Here is a 22306-nt window from a genome sequence, read left to right as displayed (position 1 = left end):
CATCCGCTCCTCCCGCCCAGCACGAGAACGTGGAGGCAGCGACTGGGCGCCCCGCAGATCTGCCACCTCCCGGTCTCCCTGCGCAGCTGGCCACCAGCCCAGCCACCTGCCCAACCACCTCTCAGGGCACGCTCTACCCAGCCACCCTCGCCTTCCCCTGCATGAACCCAGGCAGGGGGCGGGCCTCCCGGCTTCGTGCCCACAGGTGTGAGTTCCTGTGGGAGGGAAGCCTCCCCTCACGTAGGGGACCTGAGGTCCCCCGGAGCACTGAGGCACTGGCAGCCGAGAGCCCTGCCCACCCACAAACTCAGCCAATCGCAAATGGAAGAGGGTGGGACTTCCTTTAGTGCCCTATCAGAAGAAAGAAGGGGAATGCGGCTTGCCCAATATTGGCTGAAATGAACTGTGGGTTTACCTTAAGTTACGGATTCTCCAGTGGTTAAACAACCAGGAAGAGAATGAACAGAATGAACAGAAAGTGACACTGCTAGGCCAGGTGAGGCAGAATAGTCTGGAGGCAGGGAACCTAAGGCCGATTCACACTGACTTTCTAGAACTAAATCAAAAGGAAAACCCCAACTTTCTACATCTAAGTAACAAAAGGACTGGAATACTCCGTTTGCAAGCACCCTCTTCCCTTTTCTGCATGGCAGACGGAAAATTGAAAGCATCTCTGATTGACTGCTTTCTGCAACCAGACATTGGCATGGAAGTGTAACTTTGTAACTTCACTTCAGCCTCTGATTTGTCGTTTTCCTCAACCAATCAGATGCTTGCATAGGATGTAACCTTTGTAACTTCGGCCTCTGATTGGTTGTTTTCCACAACGACACTTGCATAGGGTTTAACCTTTGTAACTTCACTTCAGCCTGATGGGTTGCTTTCTGCAACCAATTACACTGATTGCAGGGCACTAATTAATTTACACAGGGTGTACACCAACTAACCAATGGTAAATCCCTAGAGGGTATTTAAGCCCCAGAAAGTTCTGTAACGGGAGTTCTTGTGCCCCAGTGTTCCTGAGCTCCTACTCTGTGGAATGTACTTTCGTTTTCAATAAATCTCTACTTTTGTTGCTTCATTCTTTCCTTGCTTTGTGTGTTTTGTCCAATTCTTTGTTCAAAACGCCAAGAACCTGGACACCCTCCACCAGTAACACAAAGACTAGGCTTGCAGGACAAACTCCATTTCCTTTTGTTGTCAATTTCTTCAAGCAGACTCAAAACTAAGTGAAGTAGATTCTCAGTTTATTGTTAAGATTTCTTTATTTACAGTACAAGTCTCCAAAAGTTCAAGGCAGTTATCTTTTAAATAACATGTCAATCATATAAAATAGCTAGAACCAAAGTAGAGAAATATATACAATATAATACATTAAGTACTTTCAATATAGTGGCATTTTTCATATTAAATTAAAAGAGGCTACTGTGATTTACAATGTCATTTCCCTAGTTTAAAGTTCAACATGTCAAAAGACATAATGTACATTTTTTACAAAACTGACACAGCAGTATTAAAACTGCTAATGATTGTAGTTTTTACTTTTTCTATAATACACTGCACCTGTGTTACGAAACAAAACAAAACAAAACAAAAGATTGCACTAGATGGTTTGAATACTGCATAAGTCAGTATATTAACACTTGAGGAATAATGAATGGCCTGATCATTCACAACAGTTTTCACTCTTCAAGCTCAGCTAACTCCTACAGGTAATTACTTTCCTTGGCAGTTTTACACAGGATCACTGCAAATGGGTAAAATGTCATGAAGCTGATGACCACAATGCCATCACAAAAGCTGATATCGATATAACCCTACTATTTACAATACCTAATAAGAGCCAAAGCTAGAAAACCACTCACTGCTAAATCATGGAAAAAATTATAGTTTGTAGGAAATTTTGAATATTTATAAAATATTCAACAGACTACAAAAGAGCTTGCAACAGCTTGTTCTCATTATTTTTCTTAGGTCAGAATTAGAAAAAAGTAAATCCTTCCTATTTTTTAATAAGTTTTGATGGCATCAAAAAGCTTCACATTTATAAATAAGATTTTTATACAAAGCAACATGTTACTGACATAGTTTTCTCTTGCTACTATCAATTATTCTCGGGACTTATGTTGTATGTTAAGGAAAGAAGTATTAAGATTTCTTCCTTATTCCTAAATTTTCAGAGTATACTCTAGGCCTTGAAGGAAAGGAAAACAGTCATTCAATACTTAACACTGAGTAGTACAATATTTGAAATATATCTGTGATAGTGGCCTAAACAAAAGCAGCAAGGGACCAGACATATAGTTCTACCACTCAATAGAAATAGTTAAATTGTATATTTCCCCTTCATTAATACTGTTCAATTTTAAAATGAGAGATTACCTTTGCAAGGCAGCAACTATTGTTTCAGAATGTATTATACTGAAAATTTTTGCCACAAAGTTACCTACTAGACTACAGTACTTTAAAACACAGTTGTTCAAGTCATGGGCAAGGAAAACAAAATCAACAGGACAGATTATTGTCAGAAGCCATTCCTGTGGAGCATTCCTGCTATGCACATAGAATTGAAACAAAAAACAAAGAAACAACCTAATTGCACCTAGGGGGAGACACCTTGTACTTCAAGTGCTCATGACTAGGGGAGTATAGGAAATGGACAGGATAAATAACCATAAGTATCCTCACAGAAAAAATGAACAGAGACAAAACAGTGTTGGCATTTTAAATCAGATACAAAATCCATTGTTCCTAGACACGAAATAAGCTAATAATGTTCCACATTTATTTTTTTACCTCTGTACAGCTCCTTTAATAGTCTTTGATTTCAAAACTAAAATCGTCAGTGTTTTGTGTATCTTCAAAAGGCACATACACGTTTTTAAAAGGGGCCAAATGGAACTTAGCATCACATTAGTCGTAAGTCCTTGGTCAACTTGCTTCCAGTTCAAAACAAACCACATTTTTAATAAGCACCAAATACCAAACTACTGCCTTCATTCTCTAAAGCAAATTTTCCATAATGTTCCTAATTCAAGTATTCATCATACTGTGTAACTGAACTTGTCCAGATTTCTTATGATGTGAAGGTTAATGTGCTATTATTATAGGCAGTCCGAAAACAGTGAAATCCTTACAACTTTATAAATCCCTAAATTATCCTTGTTACAAAAAGAAGTCAAGAGGAAATATTCTGGGGTTACAGTATTTCCTCAAAGATAGTTTACTACTTCTGATCACTTTTTAAAATAAACAAAAATGCTATTAAACAAGAAGTTCCTTACTAAGAATAACTTTCTTTTTTTGTTTCGTTTTGTTTTTTGAGAGAGAGTCTTGCTCTGTTGCCCAGGCTGGAATGCAATGGTGTAATCCCAGCTCACTGCAGCCTCCGCCTCCCAGGTTCAAACAATTCTCCTGCCTCAGCCACCCAAGTAGTTGGGGTTACAGGTATATGGAACCATGCCCAGCTAATTTTTTGTCTTTTTAGTAGAGACGGGGTTTCATCATGTTGGCCAGGCTGGTCTTGAACTCCTGACCTCAGGTGATCTGCCCGCCTAGGCCTCTCAAAGTGCTAGGATTATAGGCGTGAACCACCGCACTCGGCCTATTTCTTAACATTTCTTAGCAGTCAGAGCTAGCCATTATGTAGAAAGTTGGAAAAGGGGATGTCCACAGTGGAATTTTTTTTATTTTATAGATGCCACCTAAATTGCTGGTTATATTGAAAAGACACTTTACCTCTGTGAAAAAAACAAGTGTTTCCTTCTCACTCAATTTCTTGGATTGGGCCTAATTTATTTTTTATATTTCAAAAATCCTTCATTAATAATTATTCCATTAGGGTTTAGTAACTACAGACTCATTTACTAATGATTTACTATGATACCCTAAAAATAGAGAAAAAACCCTAGAATATGAGCATATGCAAGTAAGTGCAGTTTAATATATCAATTGCACAAAAATTTTAAACAAGCTTTAAAAATATCTCTAAAAGAAGGCTTAAAGTTAATGGCTATAGCCTCCTGTCATCCAGAGAAGACAAAATTTTAAAAACATCAAACATACTCAAAAACAGGCAAGCTGGAAAGATAAAGAACATGACAGGATTCCCAGTTTAAGTCAAATTCCTCAATAAAACAATAAATGCCCACATGTTTAACTGGCCATTAATGGAATAAATCAGAATTTTTGTAAAGGTTTCAGAAATTCTGATAATAAGTAACATTAAATTATTACAGAAAAACACAAAACAAATTCAGCAGCTCTACAAATGCTTTCTAAGTAGATAATGTGTTAAATGTGATGCCAGGATAGTCAATTTATGAGACACTGTTTTCTTCTTAAAACAATTGAGCTAGCAAATTTAACCCATTTTTCACCCTATCTACTCATCTCCAACTTTAGCCCTTTGAAACATGTCTGTATTTTAGCTTAAGAAAATTTTCATGCCACTTCCCAACCTACAGACAGCTAATCCACAGGTATCAAAAACCAAAGTGCAAATTCATGGAGTTTTACCATTCCATTACGGACAGTCTAAACAGTCACAGAACTGAAAAGCCTTTGCATACAGTGGTGAACACGATGAAGAAATAAAACATGTAGCTTATTTTTGGTCCTTTGTTCCTGTCCCCTTTTCCTTCACAGTCCATTTCAAAATACGCGCTTGATTTCAGCAATTCAGACCCAAGCCTGTCCAGTGGTCTGGTACCATTAGGAAATACTTGTCCATTGCCTCACAAAACCTAGTCCTGTACAACTCCGGAGACACCACTGTTGGCATTTTACCTGAGATTATGAAAGACAAAAGGGGGAAAAAGCTGTTATATAATTGATTGGGCAACTTAAGTCAACCGACCATGTTCTTTCATATAAAATGCCATAAAGATACACATGCAGAAGCAGTCTGAGTGGGCAGGAAAGGTTATCTGCTGTGCCACATGCCATGGGACAAGGTCCTACCTGGTACGAGTTTCTGTTTAAAAAGACTAGCTCCTGCCTAGAGATGAGAGATGTCTAAGAGCACAAATGAGGCTAACAGTGCTTAGAGAACTTGGAAGTCTCAAGTGTTAATTAAAGACAATCTCTTATTCAGAACATCTGGCTTTTTAAAAAATCTTTTTGAGAACCTCTGACATTTTAACACAAATTTACACCCAATATTTCCCCACCTATATAATTCTCATTATTGTTTGGTCACTTTAGAAATGACAATGAAATCAATGATAACCACTTATTTTTTACAACTAAAAAAAAGAATCAGTATCCACTTTTAAAATTTTAACTGATAAGAAATACATGTGAACAATTTAAACAAAACAAAAATTCTGCTCACCTTGTCCACCTAAAATTCCTGTTGATTTCACAACCATCTCAAGCTTTTTGTCCCATGTAAATGTTCGAATATAATCTGGGGGTAGAAGGAGTGAAATTAGCAATAAAGTTATGTTAATAAATACAATCAAATGACAACAGCAATGACTATTACTACTACTTCTATGACAGTTAACTTTTATTGAGTGCTAACAATGTGCCAAGCACTGTTCTCAGGGTTTCTCCACACTAATTTGTTTAATCCTCACAACAATCACAAAAGCCCTCATTTATAAGTGACTTTTTGAATTCACATATTTTTGGTAAAGATAATGAAAATGAGGAAACTGAGTAGAAGAGACTAGAATAAAAAACTTATTTTTGAAATTTCAAATGAAAGTTTGTGAAAATATTCAATAAGCTATTATTAGACCAGGTTCAATAGAATCTTTAAAATTTGACTCTGACTTCAATCATGAAATATAAGCAGGGTACTCATTGACTTACCTATAATTCCAACTACTAGCTCATTGCTAGTATCATCTCGCCCAACCAGCAAAGAATAATCTATAATGAGGTGGCTAGAAAGGAAATGGGAGTCACTATGGATGGAGGTTCTCAGCACAGCTTTGGAATGAGAACGAATATATAGAGGGTTGTCTCGAACCATCTTTAGGAGATTTTCATCTAGCAGGACCACATCACAACTCTCTTTTCCAGTGTCAGTTTTTACATTCCGATTCCTAAGAGAGCCCTTCAAATCAAAAACCTAGTAGAAAGAAAATGCTTTGTCATTTATGTACAGGTTGCCACAAATGATTAGTTAATGTAAGTAAATAAAAAAGGCAGAAAGACTCCTAAGTCACTACCATTACATACACTCCAAAGTTTAACTGAAAATTGAATCATAATTTTTAAGTTTTTAAATGCAGTGATATCATTGTACAGTACACAAAATACACAGTAACATAATTCTATCATTTAAAATTAACACCTAGGTACTCAATTACTGAAACGTTTCCGAAATACACTGGCCAATTTAATCAATTTTAAGATACATTAACAAGTAACTCCAGAAATACATCATTGGATCACAAAACAGTGTTAAAAAAAAAAGAGAGAGAGAGAGAGAGAGATGCAAATAGTCTTAAGAAGCATAGTTTTGATACCAAACTCTGGACAATTACTTACAGCAATGTAGAAGAGCATAACGCAGGAATATTTGGGTGGTAGGAAAAGCAATGCGCTCAAAGGACAGGGAACTTGAGTACCAGGACCAGTACAACCTGTAGTATATTCTACAGACCAATGCTGGTCAGTTGCTCCTGGCTCACTACAACATTAGGGAACTAGTGCCAGAATATAAATCAATTACATTATTAAGTATATTGTTTAGTTCAGCTGACATTTTTCTCATAGAAGGTGTTCTCAATGAAGAAAGCAGTGAACTGAATTACATTCTAGCACACGTTCCTTATCTTACCATAGACTGGAAACAGTTCAAGAACTACCTCTTTGAACAGTAGTGTTTTAGAATCTAGACTAACCTGAGTCTAGGAATAACTGAGTGATTTTGATGAAGTACTTAATTTCTGTAGGCCTCAGCTTCTCAATCTTCAAAAAAGATGTGGGAAGTAGATCTGCCTTCTTATTCTACCAATTCTGTGATTCTAGAATATTGGATATGCTGTATTTTAAGACCACTCCACAAGAATAATTCCTCTTCATTCTTTGTCCAAGGCTGAGCAAGTCAAAAGTTAAATATGGCCTAGTAACCAAAGTTAAATATTTACTATAAAATAAGATGTTACTCTCTGATTCACTATATTTAAGAACCAAAGGTACAAAAGGTTCCAGTAGCTAAATGCTTCACATAGTCCAATACCCTTACCTGTGCCATCTTTCTCCCGTAGAAAAGATTTTCCATGACAAGGAGATCTAACTTCTTCTCAGTGTTGTTCTGAGAGTTCTTATAACCAATTCTGTAAACTCCAAGAATTTTGGCCAACGCCGTGGGCCTCTAATCAAGAGAAGGTCAAAATAAATTGTTATCAAAAAGGGTTATTTATAATTTAATACCAATATAAGGATTATCCATGTAACAACTGAACATAATTTTCTATTAATATGACCAAAGGACTTTGAAAAAAACTCAAACTCTTGAATCTCAGAAGTGAGTATAGCAGCAATGCCAATAAAAATATTAGATCCTTAACATTCTCCCAAGGAATAATCCTTCAGTTGATTAAATTCAAAAACTTCATTATGACATGTAATTTCCCCCAATACTACGTAATAAACCATGATAACTTCAAAAAAAAAAAAACCCAAAACTATGTAACTCTTTCATGATTCTAAGATGGCAGTTGGGATGGGGTGGGGGCACTGGTGGCTGCTCAATGACAAGTGGGCAAACCTGGGCCATTGGCTGCCTCTCTTTCTAGCTAAAGGAAGCATCCCCTTGTTTCTCAATACATGTTTCAAATTTCAGTCTCAGCAAAATTACCAACTACTGAATGTGCACCTAATTTCATCCAGTCTTAATGTCTTAAGTGATTTTTTATATAAACTAATTAAAGGCAACTTGGTCAAGATCACTTGGTTCCTCACTAACAAACGCAGGAAATATATAGTTTAAGATCTCTGAATCCTATAATACCTCAATAGCATAACAGAGATCAACTTGTGTCCTGCATGTATCTTACCACAGAGAAAACTGCCATTAGGACTGTTACCATTTGGATGTTTGCCCCTGCAAATCTCATGTTGAAATGTTATCTGCAATGTTGGAGGTGCGGCCTGGTGAGAGGTATTTGGGTCATGGGAGCAGAACCCTCATGCATGGCTTGGTGCCCTCCTTGCAGTAATAAGTTCTTGCTCTGAGTTCACGCAAGATCTGGTTAGTTAAAAGAATGCAGCACTTTCCCCCACCCCCAACCCCATTCTCTTGCTCTGTCTCTCACCATGTGACATGCTGGCTCCCCTTGCCTTCCACCATGACTGTAAGCTTCCTGAGGCCCTCACCAGAAACAGACGCTGCCAGCACTATGCTTTGTATACACAGCCTGCAGAACTATAAGCCAAATAAACCTCTTTTCTTTACAAATTACCCAGCCTCAGGTATTTCTTTATAGCAACACAAGAATAGACTAACAAAAAGACTCAGGATGTGAAAAAAGCCACCAAACTTTGATTATAGACCATGGTTTTAGATTTCTACCTTTTGTTGAACAGCATTTGTAATATAATTGAAGTAATGTGGTGCAAAGTCGAGGAAGGACTGGACTTCCAGACGAGGCATTTGCTTCAAAATAAATCTATCATCTAAAAGGCAGAAATTTTATGTGTTTACTCAATCACAATATATACTGTAATCTATAACACATCATTCCAAAGATCCTAAATGATTAGGTTGTTTTATGATTTTAAGGGGAATTTTCTAATGTCACAGTGAAAATTTTGATCAGAACACAATTCTCAATTAACTGAAGGGATCCTGTGGATTTGTATAGTCAAAGACCCTCTACTTTTGTCAACAATACATCTAAGTTCAGTTCTAGAAGATCTACTTTTTAAAACTATTAAATAAAACTTTATAAATGCCTCTGTTAAAACTAGTAAGTCATAGTTATGAAAGTTCTTATTAAGCAATATCCTTCCTGCTGCATTTTCTGAGGCAAAGAGATACTACTGAACCAATCAATAAACGATGAGAAAGGCTCACCCTCAGTTGCATAGAAGGCAGCTCCTGATTTGCCTCCCCGGGCCTGCCAGGGTGATGAGTGGGAGAGGGAACGAATGAAATCTTCCTCACTGCTGTCCAGAATCACTTCACGCATCTTATGAAACTCTCCCGCATAGTAGAGCCGACAGTAAAACTTGGCATTAGCATCGGAAAATTCTATAAACAACAGAAGTTTTTTTAAAAAGCTTTATGACTCAGAAAATATCTTTCCTCCTCCGCTCCCTCATTCCCTGCCCTGGCCAAATGCAACCACTTAAGTTTCGCCATGATGGCATTTTGCATGTTAGATCCAAATCCCTATTTATCACAATTTTGTTAAACTGATCTTCAGGGGGAATTAAAGAACATCATATGACCATCCTTACATATTTTCCAAAAAAAGAGAAAAAAATAAAAATCACACAAAAAAAATGACTCAGTTCTAATTTTACACTTGTTACCTACCATATTAACATCATTGTACTTTTATAGCAATTCTTAATAAATATCTTAAAATGTACTGTACATATTATTCTGGATAATACATTTCTGGCACGCATATACACAATTCTAAATGCAATTGTCAAAATTCTGTGGCTCTAGATTACATAATAAGTAAATGTTTAACTATTAGAAATGAGAGCATAATTTACAAATAAATTATACTTTTGATTAAATTTCTTTATAAATTAAATTTATATTTTATAAACTGTTGATTAAATATACCTCATGTCAGCATAAAGACTTAATATTCATTTCAAGAACTGAGACATTTATTTAGTATGAAGCTAGAATTCTCAAATAATAGAGTTGGCTCAACTGTAGTCCCTCTCCCCAAACCAATGATATAATATCTCATACTTACGAAGTTCCACATGAGGATTTATGAGTTGCTTCTTTTGTGTATCTCCTCCATCTACTTCATCTAAAAGGTTTAATATCATTAGTAAAGCCAAGGTTTTGAGTAATTATCAGTTCATTTTGTCCTTTCCTTTTTCCTTGATATAACAAAAAAACTTAGCAAATTAAAAGTAAAAATATCCTACTCAAGTCACTATCAAGCAAGCATAAGATATACAATTAAACTGTCTAAATGATTACAATAAAAATGTATGTTTTTTTGGAATTTCAGTTTTTAAATTAGAAAAATAGAGAATTTAGGTTGAATACTTTTTCTTATAACTGAATGATTCCTACAGTGGCAATACAGTAACTCAGTTCTTATACCAAGAACTTCCATGGCTTCTTTATTATGACTATTTTCCCCATGTGCATAGAATAATGTTTCCCCAATAGTTTGCAATGCTTTATCATGTACTAAGCTATATAAAATATGTATAAAATATTATTTTATAAAACATAATTTTAAAACATAAAATTATATACTAGTTACATAATATATAACTTTATTAATAGCATATAACATATAATTATATAACATACATAATTAACATATAATACAATTATATATTAATATACTTAAAACATATATTTTTATACATAAAATATACTAGAATCTATGTCAGAGCTATTTTTTTATATGTGACTGACTTGCATTGCAAGCCTACTACTTTCTGTTTAATTATTAGAGATTTGAAATACATCTTAATATCTAGAAGAACAAATAGTCCCCTAAGTTTCACATTTCAAAATAATTTTTGAAGCATCTAGGCCTTCCAAGGATCCCATTATAAACAGCTACAGCCCAATAGCAAGCAGCCTATAGAATACTAAACAGGTATCTTAATTACTAGTCAAAATTTATTACAGCAGTTGGTTTTTTTGTTTGTTTGAGATAGAGTCTTGCTGTCACCCAGGCTGGAGTGCAATGGCGTAATCTCGGCTCACTGCAACCTATACCTCCTGGGTTCATGCAATTCTCATGCCTCAGCCTCGCAAGTAGTTGAGATTACAGGCATGCACCACCAGACCCGGCTAATTTTTTTATTTTCAGTAGAGACGGGGTTTCTCTATGTTGGCCAGGCTCATCTCCAACTCCTAGTCTCAAGTGATCCGCCCGCCTCAGCCTCCCGAAGTGCTGGGATTACTATACTGGGCCCAGCAGTTGCTATTTTTTAAAACTACTAATTCACGGACTAACCCAGAGGTCACCAAACTATTTCTGTATAGAGACAGAGCAAATATTTCACTCTGAAAAAGTTCCAACTACTCATCTTGCCAATATAAAGTGAAAGCAACCAGATGATAAGTAAATGAATGGGTCTGTTTCCCAATAAATGTTAATTTACAAAAACAGGTCATCACAGTCTGCCTATTCCTGATCTAAACCCATACCCAAACACAATGAGGTAGATACACACACACACACACACATTTTTTTTTTTTTGGTAGAGACAGAGGTCTCATTTTATTGCCCAGGCTGGTCTCAAACTGCTGGCTTCAAGTGATCCTGCCGTCTCAGCCTCCCAAAGTGATGGGATTATAGACATGGGCCATCTCACCCAGCATTAGACATAATTTTTAAATGTCAAAATGAAAGGGGACATAAATAGCTGCAACTTTACAGGGACTTGAAAGAAAACACTTGAGGGTGTAGTGGAATGAAAACATTTGAGTATATAATATGAGTTACATATTGAGACAAATGTTTTTACATGTGGAATGTCACATCAACCTTGGAAGACATTGTTTTTGCCACTTTACACGTTATGGAAACTAAAGATTTCTGATTCTACCACACAGTACACGATGGCAGTGAAATCTGAAACTAGTTGGACTCTCCCAGTGCCATGCTTTTTCCACTCTACCACACTGACAAGTGAGAACAGAGGGAATGCCCCAGTTTCAGCACTAAGAATTATCTATTTAAGGCTATAAGAAATATATGCAACTAAAACAAATAAATCAAAGCCTAGAATAAGCACATTTACTCTTCTTTAACACACCTTGAGGCTCAACGCCTTGATTCTCGGTCCCCTCCTTGCCCGTCTGCCCAACCTGGTAGTAAGCACTATCTGCTCCACGTAAGGTCTCTCTCTTCTGGGAAGAGAGATCGGGGCTTTTCCCTGCTGTCCCTCTGAAGAAGGACAACATTCCAGAAGCCTTTTTGCCTAAAAATAAGAAGTAACATATTAATTTTAAGTACAGGTCACTACAGATGAAAAATAAAAATTTTCAGCTCATTTCTTTGTTAGCAGTAACCACTATATGAAGCTAATCAATCTGAGTAATGCAGATACTTTTGTTTGCACACTGTCCCTCATGTTGTTACTTATTGTTCCACATGCTGTTTTTGCGTAATCAAGCACCCTTTTTAACAAAAACCCCTATTAATAAAAACATAAAAAAAGATAGAAGGTTAACACTCAGCTAGATTAATATAAAAATACGGGGAATTATCTAGAAGGCCTTTCAAAAATATCTTTCAAAGGCAGTCACAGCTTAAGCAACAAGATTAAATTAGGGCTGAGTTCTTACAGTACTGCAATATAGTTAACTAAATGAACACAAAACAATTTCACAAGCTACAAGAATTCAGTTAAAGGTAACATCTTTGTGTCATTTGTGTTCCTACAGTTTAACACAGGAAAATATAAGATTTCCTTTTTAGCATCTTTCAAAAAAAGGCCATCAAACAGCCAAGAATTTACTAAAGCTTGCTCTATACTTTTACTCCTAGTTTTGAGCTTCATTCATCATACTATTAATATGATTCTAATTCTTGCAAATTTACCATTTACAAAACTCACAGAAAATGTCAATCATAAATGTGTTTACTTGGGTAACAGACACTAGTATTGCCTCTTTAATATCCACTCCTACCTGGTTCCCTACCAACAGAATGCCAACTTAGGGGAAGAGGGGAGTGGGGTCGGGTGTGTAACTATGTGTACAGCACCAGGAAAGGATCATGATTTGTATAACCCAACAGGGACAATGCTGCTCCCTACTTTCTCTGTGTCTTTCAGTCAGGAGTGGCCATGAGCCTCAGTTCTGACCAATGAGACTGACTAAAGGAGGAGCCTCTGCTTTCCTAATGAAAGAGAACAGCTGCAGCTTGCAACACCTTTGTTTCTAACTCAAATGCAAACAAAAATGGAACACTTTTAACCATGAGGAAAACTTAAAGGAATCATAGAGAAACTATTCCCCTAATGTTATAACAATGCTGAGCAGCTAAACAAATGCCAGCAACTGCCAACCTCCAGGTTTGGTTATTTTAGAAAAATAAGCTGTCATTTGTTTAAATCCTTACAGTTGAATTTTGTGTTACTTGTAGCTGAATGTGTTCCTGACAAAGTCAGAGAAACACAAATTCAAATCCCAGCTCCAGCACTGTCTAATCTTGAGCAAGTTACTAAATCTAAATTTTAAGTTTCTTCTTGAAAAATAAGGATATGTCAAATAATTCTTATGTGGTTATTAGGGGGATTAAAGGAGGGAATGTATGAAAATGTATTTTCATAGTGCCAGTAATACTGTAAAACTAGAAAGGAAAAAATGTATCTTGCATCTTAGGTTGTATATTTTAAACTGAAAGCTCTTCTAGGAAGCAGATTCTCCTTTTTGCATAGACCAAAGAGCTTCTAAAAGTTTCTAATTCAATACCTTGAACTTACATTTGAGATAAGAATCAACGAAGAAAAGCAAAACACCTATAAAGAGGACATACAAAAATATCTAAATTTATATTTCAGAGATCATAAGTAGTAAATCATTGCCAGATAGTACTTGTTTTTATGTATTTTCTTTTTCAAACCATAATTATAGGTAAATCTAATTATAAATATTCCTCCATGTGTAATCTTACTTGGTTGTGGTTCTGTTTCTGTTGTACGATTTGTCTGTCCTCCACTCATTTCAGGTAATCTGATAGGGCTGCTACTCTTTGGTCTGCTATCTGAAGTACTAAAATGAAAAGAAAAAAAAAGAAAAAATTAGTTTTATACAAGTCAAACAGAAAATAGTAAGTCCACTACACTAATTACGCTGTACACTGATTTACTTCCTACCTAAGCCCACCTACAATATCAAAAGTCTGATTCATAATTTACATAAACACAGGCTAGAACACAGAAAAAAAAGTCTGAAATATCTACTGGACTTAAAGTGAAATGCTGTAACTATAAAAATGTATGGAGGAATACACTATGTTTCCCAAGTCCGTTAACACTATATCAGCACCCATAAATCAAACAACTACAGAAAATATCAATTCCTTTCTAAACTCACACTAGTTATCACAATGATAATTCAGATAAAACTATCATGTTAGTAGAGATGGAAACTCTATTTCAGTAAGAATCACAATAATGAGCATGTGACAATTTCTGTCTAGAAGTCTAAAATACTCAACATGCCAAAATAACTGGTTTGGGTTTGGTTTTTGAAGTATTAGGACCTTTATTTATTATAAACAATTCACAGATACTTTGAATTGCCAAGTCAAGCAGGAGCTTACCAATTTTACAAGTTATTATTTTTTAAATAAAAATACCTTTTCATTTTTTTCAAAAGTGTCCTTAAATATGCAATATACATTTAACTGCTATTGCAATTATCATAAAACTACATCCTAAGGGACTGTTTAAGTTCTTTTGCTATATTTGAGCTTTGTTGTCTCAATTATTGGCTGAAATATGAGTGCCATTATTGAATCCTAGAAATTTTTATGCTGATAAATGCTATAATAAAACTGAAGTACAAGCATATAGAAAATGATAACATAACTAAATTAAAATAGTTTCTACTCAATCATGAATCACCTATTTGTTGGAAGCCCTTCTTCGGCACTGTTCCACTGAGTCGCTTTAGACAATTCCTCCAAGGCATTTCGGTATTCTTTACAACTTAGGGTAGAAATAGGTTGAAAAATGTTAAACATTAACTTCTTTAAAAGTAAATCATATGCTTTAGAGTAAGTTTTGCATTATAGAAGCACAATCATTATACATTTCCATAATTAAATAATTTTGGTTAACTAACAAAAGCAATCAAGTAGAAGCTTCATGAGGAAGGTCAATGTCTTCATAGAAGGTAATACAAAATATGACCCACTGACTCACCAACCAGTATCAATATCCTCAACAAAGATTTTAAAAGCCTGCTTACTAATATTTAGATCAAATGACTTCAGGGATTGAACAGGTAAAAGTTTGAAGCCTCAGTGTTGAGTACAATAGAGAAAAAAAGAACTTGAGAGTGCTTTTCTACTTAACATACTAAACTTTAAGGGAAAAAAATGTTTAATGTTCTATTAACCAAAAAGAAAAAAAAAACCTGACTCTTAGGCTAGCAGTCTAGGAACCCTGCTTTAGATAAATGTCATGCAACAAGGGAGGCATGTTAGGTATGTATTGTTTTTTCTAAGACATTGAAAAAAGATGATCTCAACTAGAATCCTTACTTCCTAATAGTACAAAAAATATTTTTGATTTGGTTGACTCTCCTACCTTTCTTACCTATTAATATATTATGACTATTAAATAAAGTGAGAAGCTTATACTATGTTCACAAAAGCCAAAGGCAAAAAATGTTATCATATGGAATCTTATAAAGGAAAAAAATTCCTCATTATCTACACAGTAAACTCTAAACTGCATAAAGGCAGAGGAATGTAAATCTATCTTGTTTACTCCTGTACATCCAATATCTAGTATATCACATTTTGTAAACATTCAAATATTTGTTGAATAAATGGACTCCCTGTAACCACCATCTAACAAGAAAAATTAAAAACTGTAATGCCTTCCAGTGGGAAAAAAATTGCTTTAAACATCTTAGATTCTACTTAAACTAAGTGCAGCTACCACCAAAATATTCTTAAGATTTAAGGCTGGGCGCGGTGGCTCACGCCTGTAATCCCGGCACTTTGGGAGGCCGAGGCAGGTGGATCACGAGGTCAGGAGATGGAGACCATCCTGGCTAACATGGTGAAATCCCATCTCTACTTAAAATACAAAAAAAATTAGCCGGGCATGGTGGCGGGCGCCTGTAGTCCCAGCTACTCGGGAGACTGAGGCAGGAGAATGGTGTAAACCCTGGAGGCGGAGCTTGCAGTGAGCCAAGATCACGCCACTGCACTCCAGCCTGGGCAACTGATCAAGACTCTGTCTCAAAAAAAAAAAGATTTAAAAGCTTTGCCCTTTTAGACATACTATATATTTTTACAGTGGATATAGATTTAAGATATATGATAAGTGTGTAAACTAAAAAGTCAGAAATGTCTACGGAATAAGGCATAAGAACAGCATTACAGTAGTCCCTCCTCATCCATAGTTTCACTTTCCATGGTTTCAATTACCCACAGTCAACTGCAGTCCAAAAACATTAACATATTTAGAAAGAGAGAGCACATTCACATAACTTTTGTTGTAGTATATTGTTATAAAACTGTCCTATCTTATTGTTGTTGTTCATCTCTTATTGTGGCTAGGCTAATTTATAAATTAAACTTTATCATAGGTATGTATGTACAGGAAAAAACATAGTATTTATAGGGTTCAGTACTATCTGTAGGTTCAGACATCCACGGGGGTTCTTAGAACATATCTTCAATGGGTAAGAGGTGACTGCTGTTTTCTAAGTAGAAAAATTTTGCCTCGTACGTAGGAAGGGTAGTAGAAAATGAGTGAATGGTACAAAAAAGATATTCAGATTGTACAAGGCAGGATGCTCCAAGTACTATGTTAACAAGTAAACTGAGAGAAGGGATACAAGGGAAAACATATTTTAACAAAATGGATAGAGGATTCAAGGCTCAGTAAATAACTTGCCAAGTCAATTTAGTTATTAGGAGCTTACTTAGGAATCATCCTATACTTCATTATTTGGGTTCAGAGAAGATTTTTATGCACAAAAAGAACAAGCTGCCAGGCGCGGTGGCTCACGCCTGTAATTCCAGCACTTTGGGAGGCCGAGGTGGGTGGATCACCTGAGGTCAGGAGTTCAAGACCAGCCTGACCATTATGGTGAAACCCCGTCTCTACTAAAAATACAAAAGTTAGCCGGGCATGGTGGTGTGTGCCTGTAGTCCCAGCTACTCGGGAGGCTGAGGCAGGAGAACTACTTGAACCCAGGAGGCAGAGGTTGCAGTGAGCCGAGATTGCACCACTGCACTCCAGCCTGGGCAACAGAGTGACACTCTGTCTCAAAAAAAAAAAAAAAAGAACAAGCTATCATGACTAAAGAACATATATTTTTGCTTATATTTAATCATTTTGCTTTATGTGAAAGATTCCAAATATAATGGATTAATAGACATACATAAAATACAGAGATATTATCATAAGTCAAAGTCCCATGAATAATACCTGAGAGCAAAAGCAATGATGGAGCTGGGTTCCTTCTCGCAGACTGCAATGGGCACTCGTTCATGTTCATACATTAAGTAGTGTTTATCTGGATCACTATGCAAATTTTTAAAATACATAAGTTAACTAAGTACTGTAGAGTTAAGAATATAATTAAGAAAGCCAACATGTATGCAGATATGATAACTTGAATCATTAGGAAAGAAAAAGATTTCAAGAGAAAGTTTTTGAAGGCAATTAGAAAATTATCAGAATTAATTAGGTTTCAAATCAGAGAGTTCTGCAATAGTCACTCCAAACAAACCTTTCCATACTGCCAAGACTCTGGCCACACTAATCTCAAAAAGAATTTACAATGAACAGCGGAAGTCTAAGATATTTTGTTCCATTATAAGCTAGAGAGAAAAAGTCTTCTAGAAATTGTGGAGAAGACATACTACTAGTTCAATAATAAACAATGCAACACAGCCACTTTACTATTATCACACAAAAAAACCCAGTGTAGCTCCACTTCAACTTAAATTTTGCTCCCCTGACTCCGACCCTAACTCACCTAGGCACTGTTAGGCACAGTCATTTTTAATTTAGGTGCTATTTACTGAACACTGAACATGCCAAGGATACAATATGAAGAAAAACTATTTTTAAGGATCTTAGATGTGTGAGATGTTAACAATAAAATGGTGAAAAAAAAATTGGCACCATAGAGTTTATAGTGTAGTGGGGGTAAAGAAACAGATAATCCTATAAATAAATAAATATAATCTCTGTGGTAAGTGCTATGAGGGAATTGCTACAGAATGAATGTTTACCCTCCCAGCCCCCACAAAATTCATATGTTAAAATCCTAACTCCCAATGTTATGGTATAAGGAGGTAGGGCCTTTAGGAAGTAATTTAGGTCATGAGAGTGGAGTACTCTTGAATGGGATTAGTGTCCTCATAAAAAAGACTGGACACAGCTCTCTCAGCCTCCTCCCACCACATAAGAATACAAAGAGACAGCAGCAATCTACAACCCAGAAGAGGACCCTTGCCAGAACCCAACCATGCTGGCACCCTCATCTCAGACTTCTAGCCTCTAGGACTGTAAGTATTAAATTTCTGCTGTCTATAAGCAACTCAGTCTATGGTAATTCATCAGAGCAGCATGAACGGATAAACACAGGAATCATAAGAGCATATAATAGAAACCTACTCTGACTGGAGCAGGAGGTAAGGGGGAAGGTCTAGTAAATTCTTCTTAGAAAGAACAGGACTGAATGATTAAAAAAGAATGTGTTTCACAAAAAGTGGTTTAGAGAGAAGAGAAACAAATAAAAAGAAAAAAACTATATTAAAAAAAAAGTTTAAAGGGTCGGGTCCAGTAGCTCAGTACTTTGGGAGACTGAGGTGGGCAGATCACCTGAGGTCAGGAGTTCGAGAGCAGCCTGGCCAATATGGTGAAACCTCATCTCTACTAAAAATATGAAAATTAGCCAGGTGTGGTGGCGCACACCTGTAGTCCCAGTTACTTGGGAAGCTGAGGCAGGAGAATCACTTGAATCTAGGAGGCAGAGGTTGCAATGAGCCAAGATCACACCACTGCATTCCAGCCTGGGTGACAGAGGGAGACTCTGTCTCAAAAATAATAAAAATTAAAAAAATAAAAATAAATGTGAGAGCATGAACAAAGGCCATAACGTAAGAGGGATCCCAGCCCAATCAAGAAACTGATATATTCAGGTCTAAAGTAGAGAAAAAAAGGGACCTTTTATATTTTACTGTCATGTAACATATCACATACTGTACTGTGAGTCCTAACTGTATCTTCCCAAAGATTATGAGCTCCTAAGAGCAATGACTGTTCCTTACAAATCTTATTCTACATCACAGGACACTAAAACAGGCACTAAATAAAAGTTTAAATACTGACTGAATAAACATGTAAGTCAGTTAATAAAAAGCAGAAGGCCTTATTAACAAAAATGTCCACTTTTTGGATACACTTGTTCTATAACAAGGGCAGCATTTGATAGCCACATGGGTCAACGAGTGGAAGAAAAATAAACTTTCACAGCCAGCCTACATTCTTTCCAAATTTGAGTGCGCCCCTATATTCTTTCCAAATTTGAGTGCGCCCCATAAAAAAAAGATCACATGAAAACTTGTACAAGTCACTGTAGTTCATCATCAGTGCTAGGACAATGTCATGTCTCAGCAAATCAACTACCAACCTCATATATAACCAGCAATATGTTTTTATAATTATTAAATCAGTGGATATAGCCACATATCTTTGAAAAAAGATAAACAAGTGTTTCCAGAACAAGTAATTCACACATTTATAAGTAACATTGGCTAGTGTTTATCCACTCATCTACTATATTATAATGATTATATGTTCTACAAATTACATTGTATCAAAAGACATCTCTTTTACTAAGATGAAATAAAATTTAGGATTGAAAAATCATGCATCAGATAAATATATTTAAATATGCAGCGAGCAACTAAGGAAAAATAAGCCCCCTGCTAAGAGCCACTGGTTTTAGTAATACTTACAAAGGAAATGGAATAGGATTATAGCTATTTCCTGGAAGCAAATTTGCAAAGATGGCTTTCATGGTTGACTTTTCCTTCACTTGGCTGTCTGTGGATCCCAGCAAATGCCCATCAAACACATCTAAAATGAAAAATAGTCTACTTATATATTAATATGCAGAGAGAATAAGAAGTATAAACTGCTGACTTTGGTTCTTTTCCTTTCTGGAATATGGACATATGTATACTATACCAATAACAGTTTAAAATTTCTGATCAAGGGAAAAGACCAATATGGGATAAAACAGGAAAAAACAGTGAAGCATACACAGCATGGACTCCAAGGGACACTTGTTTTTTTAAACATCTCTGAAGCACTGTGGCTATTACACCTGAGTTAAATAGCAATTTTAAAGTTAATTTCAAAGTTTATACTATCATTTAGTAGTTACCGCCTAAACAGAAAGCAAGGCATGAATCTGTTATTATGAAGCAAATATCTGTCCTTAGAGAAATGGCTGTAATTCATGTAAATCAATGATACATCTTTCAGTCTTAGATACAATGAAATATGGTAAAAGTGACTTAACCTCTACCTTCGGAACTGCTGGCTGTATCTAGCTCAGGGGGCCCTCCCACTGACTGTTCAGACATGACTTCAGGTGGCGTAGGCAATTGGAGATGAGTAGAACTGGTGGAGCTCTGGCTGGACAAAGTTGTTAAGAAGCGATCCTCTAAAGAAAAACACAGTCTTAAATGAGTCATTTACATACATTAAGTCCATGTCTACCTAATATTTTTTAAATGCTCATTCATATTCCTACTTCCTAAAAGGCAGAATTTTTACTTTTTAAAAATCATCTAGGTCATGTAGCTCATGTCATAGAAATGGACACAAAAATCCAGAAAGATTATATATGACTTGACTACAATCAAATCCTGATAGCAGTACTGCAACTGTCAACCAAGACTGACTCCTATCCAATACGCTATCCATTATACCACAATGCCTACCTAAATATTAGTTTTTAGTTTAATAGAAAATGAAATTGGGACACTCTGAGAAAGACTGCATGCTTATTCTGGGAGAGAAAAAGCAATTATAATAGAAAAATGCCAAGAATTATAAGTTGAGCTCCTGGTTCTACAGTCTATGTAAATTTCCCCACAAAGTTTCCATGATGACACCAAGTTATTCAATGAAATACTGTGAAAGACATCTTAAGTCTAGACAATATTTTAGTGACATTAAAAATGTAAATTAAACTTTATAAGATTTTTGCAATGAAACCTGGGGATTGACTTTGTAATAAACAAAACAAATTCAATTTACTTTTTTGTTTTTTTCTTCCCCTAATAGCAGCCTTCTTTATATTTCATGTATTTCTATAACCTGATTTATCTTATTGCAATACACTATATGATAATCTTAATCTGATAGGATTACAAGTGCTCTACAGGAAGGAAAAAAAGTCTATGAACAACAGCATCGGAAAAACTGTTCAAACAGTTTAAAACAACTTATACAATAAGAAATTTCTTTAAATCCTATGGCAAGTGATCACTAGACTCAAGGACCAACCTTTTTCTCCATTCTGAAGTCCTGGAGAAATATTCCGTGGAGATGCATCCATTGCACTTATCTGTAGAGAAGTAAATACTTTGTTCTTATGGAAAACATGAAAATCACATTCAAAAAATTTTTTAATCCAGTGAATCTTAAACTTTTTGGTCTCAGGACCCATTTGTACCCTTAAAAATTACTAAAAACCCCCTTAATATTTTTAATTAGCTTTTGTTTACCTTAGAAATTTTTACATTAGAAATTAAAACAGAGAAAGTTATTAAATGTGCATGAACTCATTTATAAATAATAAAACCATTAATATAAGTAACATATTTAAACACGTAACATACCGATTTTCTAAAATTAAAAAAAAAAATTGGTGAAAAGAGTAGCACTGCTTTACATTTTGAAAAATATCTTTAATGTCTAGCTAAATAGAAAACAGCTAGATTCATATTTGGCTTCTGCATGTAATCTGTTGAGATACACCATTATGATTGAAGTATATAAAGAAAATCTGGCTTCATACAGATATGCAATCGAAAAAAAAAAAAATTAAAATGGGCCAGGTGTGGTGGCTTATGCCTGTAATCCCAACACTTTGGGAGGCCAAGGTGGGTGGATCACCTGAGGTCAGGAGTTTAAGACCAGTCTGGCCAACATGGAGAAACCCCATCTCTACTAAAAATACAAAAAATTAGCTGGGTGTGGTGGCGCATACCTGTAATCCCAGCTACTCGAGAGGCTGAGGAAGGAGAATTGCTTGAACTCGGAAGGCAGAGGTTGCAGTGAGCCGAGATCGCACCACTGCACTCCAGCATGCACGACAGAGTGAGACTCCATCTCTCAAAAAAAAAAATTTTTGCAGAGTCCCTGAAAAGGTCTTGGACTATCAGGAGTCATTGAA

The 22306-nt window shown here is 35.8% G+C and overlaps 1 protein-coding gene across 28 annotated transcripts in view; it reads right to left on the bottom strand.

Moving 5' to 3' along the window:
- Positions 1-1230: 1230 nt before the first annotated feature.
- Positions 1231-22306, bottom strand: part of PIKFYVE (phosphoinositide kinase, FYVE-type zinc finger containing) — a 91254-nt gene continuing 70178 nt past the window's right edge. For all 28 annotated transcript variants that reach the window (XM_063647853.1, XM_054477753.2, XM_063647843.1 and 25 more), the window contains 14 exons: positions 21415-21475; positions 20429-20566; positions 19854-19974; positions 17311-17406; positions 14764-14847; positions 13809-13906; positions 11944-12108; positions 9903-9962; positions 9038-9214; positions 8534-8637; positions 7205-7333; positions 5821-6082; positions 5336-5410; positions 1231-4788 (listed from right to left, as the gene is read on the bottom strand). In XM_063647853.1, coding sequence (XP_063503923.1) covers positions 4673-4788; positions 5336-5410; positions 5821-6082; positions 7205-7333; positions 8534-8637; positions 9038-9214; positions 9903-9962; positions 11944-12108; positions 13809-13906; positions 14764-14847; positions 17311-17406; positions 19854-19974; positions 20429-20566; positions 21415-21475 — 1686 coding nt within the window. In that variant the 3' untranslated portion in view covers positions 1231-4672. The remainder of the gene's footprint in view (positions 4789-5335; positions 5411-5820; positions 6083-7204; positions 7334-8533; positions 8638-9037; positions 9215-9902; positions 9963-11943; positions 12109-13808; positions 13907-14763; positions 14848-17310; positions 17407-19853; positions 19975-20428; positions 20567-21414; positions 21476-22306) is intronic.

The sequence above is a fragment of the Pongo pygmaeus genome, chromosome 11 (genome assembly GCF_028885625.2).
Source record: "Pongo pygmaeus isolate AG05252 chromosome 11, NHGRI_mPonPyg2-v2.0_pri, whole genome shotgun sequence".
Taxonomy (NCBI): domain Eukaryota; kingdom Metazoa; phylum Chordata; class Mammalia; order Primates; family Hominidae; genus Pongo; species Pongo pygmaeus.
Note: the sequence above shows the minus strand (reverse complement) of the source record. Positions and strands in the feature narration are given on the sequence as shown.